Source organism: Alligator sinensis, unplaced genomic scaffold (assembly GCF_000455745.1).
Source record: "Alligator sinensis unplaced genomic scaffold, ASM45574v1 scaffold388_2, whole genome shotgun sequence".
Taxonomy (NCBI): Eukaryota; Metazoa; Chordata; order Crocodylia; family Alligatoridae; genus Alligator; species Alligator sinensis.
In genome coordinates, this window is record NW_005842102.1 from 483,160 (window position 1) to 494,449 (window position 11,290).

Here is an 11,290-nt window from a genome sequence, read left to right on the forward strand (position 1 = left end):
AGCAGAGTGGGAGGTGGGGGTCACCTTGGGATTTCAGACCATGCTGGGAAAGAGGTGGTACTGCGGGGGCTATAAAACTGGAATATAGTGTAAAGGTCTCTGCTACTGAGGAAGTTGGACAAGGAGCAAGAATTCCTCTTCCTTGAGTTGCTGAGGGGCTAGCTGTCAGTGTGGCCATGATCCCCCTATCTATTCCCTGTCACGTGTCTTGTAACATCTGCTTTTATATGGCAGCAAGATGCAGTTGCATTTTCTGTAGTGTCTGTGCTCCTTTCAAATTCCACTGAGATGCATAGAAGGACCATGTCTTGTCTTACTGTTTTTTAAATAAGAACTTGCACAGGGCCTGCCTTCAGGAAGGAGATAGAAAGTGCTTCTTACATTGTTCAGTTTATTGAAATAGTCTTAAGCCACAAGAGAAGTTGTGTTCACACGGGGCCTGTGGGCCATCCCCTGCCCACAACAGAAATGATTTCTGATTAAACCACATCAAGAACACCCTGTGGTTACTACCGGGAGATGACATAGAAGAAGCTTAGATGTGGTGGTTGAAGTCACATTCTGATTTGATCCAGTGGCATTTCAAACTCCATTCTACAGAGCTGCACATGGTAACTTCCTCTCTCTTCACAGTGTCTGAAGAGGCTGCATGTCGAAGGGATTTGCAGCTTGGCTGTAACAGAAACACCAAATCGAGCTTCTCCAAGGTAAGTGTCCCAGAACAGCCCCATGCCATCAACAGAGAACGTGGGTATTGAGCTGAAAATCTTCGCCATGTAACCTTGCATTCTGTTAATGGGTTCTTTTGTTTCTCAGCAAAAGACTTTTCATACTCTGTGAACAGCACAATGAAAACTCTCCATCTTACCTATTTACCCAGACATTTATGTAACATTATCTGTGTACTAGCCCTTGATCCTTACCCTATTCATCATGTTGTGCAATAAAAGTAATGGATCATTCTAATAGAAGGTAAATGAATTAAGTGCTTGCAAATGGCCCCTCATACTTAAGCATATTCAATTTTCCAGGGCAAAGCATATGACCTATTTAAGCATCTCTGTGAATATTAAATAATGTACTTTAAAAGTACTCTAGGCAAATGTGTTGGTCTCTTTTGAATAGGGAGGCACAGAGATTATTTATACTGTCATGCAGTAACTGGACTGCATATAGTGAGGATATCGATTAGAAAATATTGTAAAAGCAGGCTAGAAACGCACAGTAATATTGAGCCCACGCTGGTGGAAACCCCATGAATAACAAACATCAGCTGATCTCTGCTAGCTTTTAATGATCTCCTGTTTGGGGTCATTGAACATTTTGGTCCTTTCACTCTCACTTCAGAAGTCTGTGGATGCCACCTTTGACAACAAGGACAGTTGGACATATTTCTTGCCCTACCTTTTTCTGAGGAGGAGACACTTAGGTCCTCCTAAGCTGCTTGCTTCAGTTCCCTCACCAGGAGAGTGGAACATGCTTTCAGCAAAGGATGTTCTGGGTTAAGGCTTTTGATTTACTTTGTATTTTCCAGGAGCTCTAGACTAGAATTCAGTCAGTAGCCCCATGTGGCCAGTGTATTGTTTCAGGGCATCTGTGCATTCAGCTACACATTTTGTATTCCCCCTTTAACCACCAACCCCTTATCTGTACTCTACCCTCCCTCCCTAGCCCTAGTTGAGTATTGAATCCTTTCTTTTCAGTACTCCCATATCCCATCCTCCTTTTGTTCTTCCTTCCTCCTCCTGCCAGCACCTTCTTCTGTATGCATTTATGCTTAGCCAATGCTCTTGCACCTACGTTCTCACTTAGTTCCCTCAGGCTGCCTGTGGAAACTCTCTTCTTTGGTATCCACATCTGACCTTCAAGTCTCCTGTTTCTTGCCCCATCAATACTTTCTCTTTGTACCCACAGGAAGAGAACCGTCCAGCTTCAAGACTTTCACTGCATTGCCATGCTGGGACGCGGGCACTTTGGAAAGGTAGAGGGGGCACAAGGGGTTCCTGTGGAGTGAGAGGATGGGGTATGGGTGCCAAGCTGGGCTTCACTCTTTCCTCCCCCAGCTCAGTGTTTGAATGGAAATGTTTCAAAAAGAGAAGATGCTACTTTCAGTGAAAATGCAAGCAATGACTCTAGCTGGTATTTCTGCTAATCACCAGTCCTGGGCTTTGAGGGGTTCCAAAACTGGATAAAACCTCTAGACTATAAGCATCGCCCATCTCCTCTCACTGCACATAGCAACCATCAGGGCCACTCCTCCAGTCACCTTTAGGGGTCAGTAAAGAACAGCATTAGGTGCTTTTCTGTTCCAAGGGATCCGTGGTCTGGAGCACTGAGCTGAGGCTCAATAATCATCAGCTTTGCGCTGTGGATTTTTTTCAAAGACCACAATTTATAGTGAGTTTCATCCAGGTCTATGTAACAAGGTCACCCAGGAAAACAGCACTTCTTTCTAGCAGTTACTTAACCTTGCTTTTGACAGCTACTGTCTGAAACAGATGAGAACAGTTTGTGTGGCTGCCTACTGGTTGTGTGGCTGGGAGTCAAGGTAACCAAGTGAGACCATATCAAAATAATTTGGGAATGATGCGTTTTTTACTGTTTTAGGTCCTGCTAGCCCAGTACAAGGCAACAGGGAAGCTGTACGCTATCAAAGCCCTGAAGAAGAAAGACATTATTAACAGAGATGAAATCGATAGGTGAGTCTTGGTCGTACCTCTACCAGAAGCTATGAGATCAACTCTGCAGTTAGTAGCTAGTAGGCATGCCAGGCTCCATACTAATGTGACTTTGGTCCCCACTTCAGCCTCAGATAGTTAGAATCGAGGCTCAGAACAAGTTTTAAAAGGTGTCACTTCCTGATTTCTAAGGAAAAAAAACACTCGCCTGACGGGAGGAGTTTAGGAATTGTACGGGGTGAATACTCTCCGACTTGCTTCCTTCTCCAAACACAGACTTCTTTGCAAAGCTTTGGTGGTGCCATTTTGCTACTTTGAATCCCTGCAGTTTGCACTGCGAGAAGCGCATTTTTGAAGTGGTCAACTCTTCTGGCCACCCCTTCCTGGTGAACATGTTTGCGTGTTTCCAGACGCCAGATCATGCCTGTTTTGTGATGGAATATACTCCTGGGGGTGACCTCATGACACACATTCACTCGGAAGTTTTTCCAGAGCATGTGACACGGTAAGTTGCCATTGGCCTAAGTTTTCAAGTATCATAGAGCATTAACTTAGCTCCTGTTCCTCTGAAATGATGACTCCTCCTCTTCTTTCAGGTTCTACACAGCCTGTGTAGTCTTGGGGCTCCAGTTCTTACATGAGAAGAAGATTATTTACAGGTAACAGCAGCACAGCCAGGAAAGTGTCAGGAACCAGCAGTCTAAGATTAAATTGCCTTTGCAGCACACATGCAGTTTGCAGTTCATTGCCCTGCTGGGCTCTCTAGCACTGTGTCCAAGCCAGCCTCATTTGACATTTCCCTCCTCCTGCTCCTGCCATCATGTTTGTTATGCTTGGCTGGGATGATTTGGGAAGAGGAGGACACTCCCAGCTCTGCCTGTATTGCCCATGCCCACTTACCATTAATTATGCCAGGGAATGCATTTAAAGAAGCTGTTCATCGGATGTGCTGCTAGTAATTCATTAACTGCGCAGCAGCAGGGTTATCTGCTTTATCACCATCTCCTCTTTGCAGGGACACCCTGGTGACAAGCCCTGTTATTATTGGATGACCTCCTCTGCTTATGCAAGGAGAGGCTTGCTTAAAGCCATTTCCTGGTGCTTTCAATTAGGAAATCAAGCAAATGTTAGGCTTTGAAGAGCATCCTCCAAGGCAGTAAAATATTTGAGCAAATGCAGATTTTCCACGGATGTTGTATTGTCCTCTTCCTAATAGTCAGGATCCTGCCTCCTGTCAAACAGCTGTTGGACGGCTGCTGCCAGCCTCTCCTTTCATTCTAGTCGTCTTCTCTGTCTGCAGGGACCTGAAGTTGGATAACCTGTTGTTAGATGCTGAGGGCTTTGTGAAGATTGCTGATTTTGGGCTGTGCAAGGAAGGTGAGCTCCTTCAGGGGAACCGAGACTGAACGATCACCCTGGCCTAGCTGGTCAAACTGCAGAGTTGAGATGTGGTAACTTTTGCAAACAGCAAGTGAAATAGCTGCACTTGGTGCAGCTGTTCAGTTTTACTTAAGGAAATCCTGCCTATTTGACCATGATGAACTTTGTGGATAATTCATACAGGGACTGACATTGTTTGATTGCTCTGGGGAACCAGGAAACTGGGTAGCACAGCTGTTTACCCGAGAACATCATTGTGACCACTGTGTGTGTAGGCAGCTTCATTGCTGCACTATTCAAATAAGCAAAGCCTTAACTTTCTTTCTTTGAGCCTCAGCTTGTTTAAGGAAGAAACTGTTGGAGGCCTTGGATCTCAAGGTAGTGCAGGGTCTGTGCTTCCTCCTGGGTGCATGGAAAAAGGGGGATGAAAACTCTTGATCAGAGGCAGGTCCCTCCTAGTATGTTGTTTTTAATGCCAACTCTCCCATCCTGTGTACTTGTCTCTGCTACCCTCAAGCACTGCCATCCTCTTCTGTATGTACCACTCATCTCTGCTGCCATCACATACATCGTCCATTATGCTCCAAAAGAAACAAATTGGAAACCTGTGTGATATGTTCTGCAGTGGCCTTTTCTTCACAGGGATGGGTTTTGGGGACCGTACAAACACCTTTTGTGGCACTCCTGAGTTTCTGGCTCCAGAAGTCCTGACAGACGTTTCATACACCCGGGCAGTAGACTGGTGGGGGCTAGGAGTGCTCATTTATGAGATGCTTGTTGGTGAGGTAAGACCATGTTCCTCTGCAAGGATTTCACTGACCAGCTTTGGGGCAGAGCTGGGCCTAACTATGTGACATGAGGGGTCACCAGTTGGGAGCAGCTAACTACTCTTCATCTGCATCTTAGAAATAATTTAAGTGAAGAGTCCTCCCTCATAATCAAACCCAGTCTTCTGTTTCTGGGTATTTGAAACCATCTCTCACCGTGTAATATTCCCAGACCTGCCTTCCCTATCTTTAAGCCTGGGCATTTGTAGAATGTGTTTCTCATTTGTAGCGCTTGCCTCTGACTCTCCAAAGTGGGCAGGAATTATCACCCCAATCTTGCAGCACAGAAAATAAATGAACAGTTGGATACAGATACTCTGCGTGTCGGATAACAACGGGTCTCTGTTGCAGTCACCATTCCCTGGAGATGATGAGGAAGAGGTCTTTGACAGCATTGTCAACGAAGAGGTCCGCTACCCGCGATTCCTTTCTTCAGAGGCACTTTCCATCATCCGCAAGGTACTGTCATTGTCCAATGGAGCAAGTGTCATGTAGACCTCAACGCAAATACATCCAGAGACTCTCTTTCTGACTAGGTGCCATTTTCATTTGAGCATATTTTGTTTTCAGACCCAGTCAACTGATAGGGAGCCCTAGAAACCTATGCATACACTTCTCTGTCCTTTAATTACCTTATCACTACATGCACGGATGTCCATGCAGCCACTGAGGAACAGGCTGAGTTCCTATTTGGAGCCTATTGCTGCCAATTCTCAAAGGGGTAAATGTTCATGTTTCTAGGAGTTTGTTCTCTGGAGACATATTCTGAATTCTTATGATCTGTGGGTCATGTAGACAGCTACGGGCATGTACTATCTGCAGTTCACAGTGGATCTCCTGCTGGTATCAGTGGGAGGTTAATGAGGGACAGAATGTGACCTAATGATGGCAAGTTAAGACCTCACTCTAAAGAAGAAAGAGACACGAAAGCTTCTGTTTTCCCTCAAGAGTTGTTCATGTCCGTCTGTCCTTGTTTTGAATTTTTGGATTATTTATTTCTGCAGCTTCTCCAGAAATGTCCAGAGCGTCGTCTTGGGGCAGGAGAGAGGGATGCAGAGGAGATTAAACCCCAGGCCTTCTTTAAGGTAAGAGGTTTTTTAAAGCTTTTTCAGGCCCCATCCTTACCCATGTCCCAGGGCTGTTTGCTTCCCGTTCGTTCTTGAGGCAAACTTGCCTGTTTTGTTGGTTAATGATGCAAGTTTTCTGGCATGTGGTTGCCCAGCCAGATATCCATTTCCATAACAAGTCTCTTTCAGAACCACATCACCTAAGTCTGTTTTCTGGTCCCTTCTATTTCCAAGTACAAGATCTCTTTTCCATCTGTGTTCCCCTCTCTCTCCATTTCTCTCATGGATCCATTAATCCTTTTCTGTGGGTATGGAAGTGCAGGTATCATTGCATAGACTGCCAATCTTTGTCTCTGAATTTGAAGCAGAAAATATAAAACTGGAATTGTGAGTGTATCTGGAGGAACACAAATGCCAGTTTTTGGTGGCAAGGGCATAGTAATTGCTACCTTGCAAAGGAAGATCATTGGGACATTAAGACTTCAGCTGCCTACTAGCTGGTATATAAAATATCTGAGTCACATCAATACCAGCACTTATTGCAGAATGATTCTGTATATTTAAAATTAAAACCTGTGGCAGCACAAACAGTAGTGAAAACCCTCCTTTGTACAGGGTATGTTTGTTAATTGTTTCTATTACCATAGCATGGTGTTATGAACCAGGTCCCCATTGGACTTGGCACTGTGGAAATACAGGAAAAAAGATGGTTCCTATCCCCAAAAGTTTAATCTCGGTGTAAGGCAAGAGGTCCTAGATAGGTCTGGACAGAGGAGAGAATGCAGGGAAGCAGGATTGGTCAGCATGAACTGCTTGGGGGGTTTCCTGATGAGAGTGATTGTGGTTGTTTGGATGTGTCCCTGTTAAATGCAGTCTGTGTGGCAGCCTAGTTTCTTGGCTGGTGCTCTGAAGCACAGATTTAGGTCACATGGAGGACTCTACTTTTGGAGCAACTGCTGCTCTCCCTTTGCACCTGCCTGCAGTGGTTATCCTGGCACTTACATTTAGTAGAAATCATGTGCTGCAGATGATGCAGAAGGGGTGTGTGGCTATGCAGCACTGTTGCTTCCTAGCTTATTTCCCCATCTCTGAGCCTGTTCCTTGGCACCTATTTGGTTTGTAATGTGTTCTGTTACAGATAATTGACTGGGATGCCCTGCTTGCCAGGACGCTGAAGCCCCCTTTTGTGCCGTCTTTAAGAGACCCTACTGACATTAGCAACTTTGATGAAGAGTTTACCTCTCAGAAGCCAGTCCTGACTCCTCCAGACAAGCTCCGTGTCCTATCCCAGAAGCAGCAGGCTGCCTTCAAGGACTTTGACTTTGTCTCCAGACACCTTCTAGAAGTCTGACTGTTGTGATCTCTACCAACACCCTGATTGCTTCTACAGAGTGACTTGCCAGTGACCATGGAAAAGTCAAGTCACTGACGGGCAAAGACTGTTCACAGGGCTGATATAATTAACTGCAGAAAGCAGGCTGGTCTGCCAGCTGTTTTTTTCTATTACATTTTACTGTTTCCCTCTGGTAGGGGGAGGGCACTGTGTGTGAACTACCTTTGAGAGGGGTCATGCTTGTTGGGCGTGTTTGAAACAGTCCTTGGCAAACTGTAATGCCATCCTTGGAAGGACGTGGGCACCTGAATTTTACTCTAGCCTTAATACCTTAATGTATCCAAGTGGAACAGAGCCTCCACCAGTGTCCAAACTATGGCTGCAGAAGGGTCTAGCAAACTGCTTAACTTCTCAGAACAGGCTGATCATAGGCAGGGGAACTGGCATGTTCAGCTTGTCTTCTAGAAGGGATGTGGCACTCACTTTTTTTTTTCTCTCTTCACAATTGATTTATACTGTTCCTGTTGGGAGTTTTGGAGGTGATGTAGTTAGTATAGTCTGGACAATGAAGGTCAGGTTTGGAAACTTGCCCAAATGTCTTGCCTTGCTTTATGGAAGGAGCAAGAGATTATTTCAACTGACTTGCTATGGTTAAATCTTGTTTTTAACAAGTACTGACCTAAAACCCCATGGCTTTTGCACGTGCTGTGCTGGAGATGTAGATGTACTTTTCCTGAACAAAATTCTGTCTCTTGTCCCCCCCCCCCCCCCCCCCCCAATTATAACCCCCCCCCCCCCAACTAATTAGCTAAACTTCCCAAGATCTGGGCCAACAGACCCACGTGGCAAGTTTGTTTTTAAATCCAGTATCATTTTCATTGCTGCAGCTGCTTGGATGCGTCTCCTGTGTTTGCGTTGTCTTTAGGGGAGTCATTTATGTTATGCTGATAATCGCAGCCAGGTTATTGACCCATAGTTTTTATGTACATGTTGTACCTTTTTCAGATTATATAAAAGAATGCAGGTGTTTATATTGAAAAAGTTAATAAACGTTGATTGTGTAACAGCTGTGGGCAGGCAACAGCCTAAATAGTGCCTAGAAGACAGAAAAGGATATGTGTAAGCCATGTGGGGTGGGGGGAGGTTTTGGAATAAGAGTGATGTAACTGGCACCTTGACGGATGGTTGTTTTTAAACTTCTGCTTGTGAAACTGCTCTGCGGGTGACAGTGCTGCTTCCCAGCTCGTCAGTGTGACCAAGTCGTCAAAAATAGCAACTGTTTTTTACAGACTTTCCACGTGAGAAGCCGATAGCGTAGGACATTCCTAAATTGCTGGGGGAACTAGAATATAGTGGCACTTGACACGGTGGGCAGCGCTTTGTTTTTAGTCTTGTGGCTTTGGCAAATAGGCTAGAGAAAGGGAATGATTTCTAGGACAAACTGAAGATTAAATGGGACATGAAGATGTTGCTCTTTTGACCCTTCTTCTACAGAGGAAGGCAGGAGTTTTTACCCACAGAAGGTTGGGCTGTTTCTAGAAGAGAAATCTGGGCCTAACCAGTGAAGAATGTCCATTAAATGGATTGGTTCAAGTACCCAAGGGGTTGCCAAGGTAAGTGCTTTTGTAAGGCACATACTTGTCTAAGATCCCCCCAGCCCACACTGATCTTAGCCCTCTCATTTGCAGAGCCACGTGTAATTACAGCTGAATGTCTTTTGGGTCAAATTCCCTTTTCAGCAGCACCTGCTGCCGCCTCATGCTAAGGAGTGCCTGGAGGCAGGGTGTGCATTTACCTCAGCCCTATTTATCAGCTCATCTCTGGCTCTAACAATGTTTTGTAAAAGTTGGGTTACATCTTTTCCTGACTCTTTTTTTGCTATTAAGGGTTAACCAGCATGCTATACTGCTAGTTCAGGAGAACTGAGCACTTGGAGTGTCCACACTGAGAGGTGTAAAGAATGGCAAAAGCTGGACTTAATCTTTTATTGATTTACATTACAAAATAATTAAATTAAAAATCTTTCAAATGCAACCAGATACATTTAAGAAACAAACGTTCCCACTGAACCTAAGTTGTCTGTGTTCAGTTATACCTGCTGACCATTTTTATTTTGGTGATGGCTGCAATCAGTAGTGCTGTATGAAGTAGAGTCTGTTCTGGCAGGTACTACATCAGCAAAACAGACTAACTTGTCCTGCAGAACACTTCCTTATGGTGGTGTACAATCCAGAAAGAATCCATTTCCGTGAGCAGGTACCATGGTAAGGAGGGTGTGTCCTACCCCAAGTAAGGCAGAGTAGACACGAAAACTTGCCATCTAACTTGTAAAAAGAACAGATTTGATCTGGACTTGGAAACAAGAATTTCCTGCTGTCTTTTTTTCAATACGATGATTCTCTGGTGTTGCACGTTCCATTTTAAATAGACGCATCCACTGATGTTGGACCCTGAGTAGGTTCTGCCAACTTGGCTCGTGTCAAGCGCTAACCCCCGAGCCAGGAAAGACAGTAAGGCACAAAACTTTATTCAAGGTTTTTAAAAAAATCGGATGCTTAGAAATATTTTCAGGATTCGGGTTCAGTGCAGAGAGATTTAGTTTTCTGAGGCTGGGGATTACTTGTACACCTCTTGCTTACTGCCACAAGGGAGCCTGCAGTTCGTTTAAACGGAACACATAATTTCACTCTCTGTGGGCGCATCTACACATTCATTAATGCGCCATAGTTACTGCACATTTAGTTTGGTACTTGCCTAATGAAGTACTAACTAAATGCACAGTAACTATAGTTACTGCACGGTAGTGCTGGCACATGTATTTTTGTGATGCTTACTGTGCAGTAGCCTAATAACGCTGCGCAGTAGCACAGGGGTCTTCAACCTTTTTTTGGTCCGTGTACCCCTGGTGGCTGGTCAAGAAGTGGACAGTCCCCCAGCGGCCGGCCACTGACCAGAGGGTTCCCTGTGCACCTGCAGCAGCAAAACTGGAAGTGCCAGCGGTGCATGGCGGCAAAGCTGGAAATGCCAGTGGTGCCAGCAAAAACAAAAGCGCTGAAGGTGCAATGTGCTGGTGGCCTTGCCCCCCACTTTTCTGCGCCATTGCTGTGTACCCCGGGGGCTTCCCAAGTACCTCCAGGGGTATGTGTACCCCTCCCCACCCCTGGTTGACAACCCCTGTGGTAGCATATTAGCATGGTTTTTGCCTAGCATGCTACTGCAAAGTGTTATTAAGATGTGCCCAGTGCTGATTAAAATGCTGGACTGAGTTTTCCATTTTAATCTAAAGGTAAGATTAGTAACTAGTAATTTTGCCGCTACTTATTTGATTTGCCTCTTAACTCTTAAAATACAAAAAGGGGCCTTCTGTCTCTTCTTTTAAGTTGAAAACGTATTACAGGTATTATTAGTGTTGGAGATTTCCTTTATAAATTAATTTTAAAGCTATTACTACCAGAAGGGCAAGTAAGAAAAAACAGCAGCTGCAGCACACTGTTACTAGTTAAAAACTACCTCTGCTTATCCCATTTACATTTCTCTATATAGCATTACAGAATAACAAGAAAAATATTTAGAGGTAGTTGTTGCCCAAACAAGCTAAATGTGAGAAGACAAAGAGTTTTGTGCGTAAACAAACTAGTAGACAAATATTATTATTTTTCTGTTCATGGAACAAACGGATCCTAAAATGTTCAGATCTGTTCATTCACAGCTGAAGTTTTTGTTAATGCATTTTCCTATCTGTAGGTCAATAATATTGTTTTGGTGACTTGCTGGATATAAGTAACCCAACCCATCATGAACTCTGACTCAGTATTTTGAACTGAGTGTATTGTATTACAGTACTTTCTCATGCATATTATTAGGAGTAAATCTCAGATCTTTGTGGAAAGGACAACACTGTGGCATGCAGTGAACTGTAGTTTGTTTTTCATTGTCCAAATATTTATTCAAAACTTTCCTATTATTTGCCTACCTCTGCTGGCAAGGCAGGCAGAATCCTGCTGA

General features: G+C 44.4%; 1 protein-coding gene across 3 annotated transcripts in view; it reads left to right on the forward strand.

Annotated features, from left to right (window-relative positions):
- Nucleotides 1-8,056, forward strand: part of PKN3 (protein kinase N3) — a 21,310-nt gene extending 13,254 nt beyond the window's left edge. For 2 of the 3 annotated variants that reach the window (XM_025205018.1, XM_025205019.1), the window contains exons 14-23: nt 634-707; nt 1,915-1,981; nt 2,608-2,699; nt 3,007-3,183; nt 3,275-3,337; nt 3,979-4,055; nt 4,701-4,843; nt 5,237-5,344; nt 5,890-5,970; nt 7,091-8,056. In XM_025205018.1, the coding sequence (XP_025060803.1) occupies nt 634-707; nt 1,915-1,981; nt 2,608-2,699; nt 3,007-3,183; nt 3,275-3,337; nt 3,979-4,055; nt 4,701-4,843; nt 5,237-5,344; nt 5,890-5,970; nt 7,091-7,303 (1,095 nt within the window). In that variant the 3' untranslated portion in view covers nt 7,304-8,056. The remainder of the gene's footprint in view (nt 1-633; nt 708-1,914; nt 1,982-2,607; nt 2,700-3,006; nt 3,184-3,274; nt 3,338-3,978; nt 4,056-4,700; nt 4,844-5,236; nt 5,345-5,889; nt 5,971-7,090) is intronic. The other variant, XM_014520266.2, reaches the window with a different exon arrangement.
- Nucleotides 8,057-11,290: the final 3,234 nt, after the last annotated feature.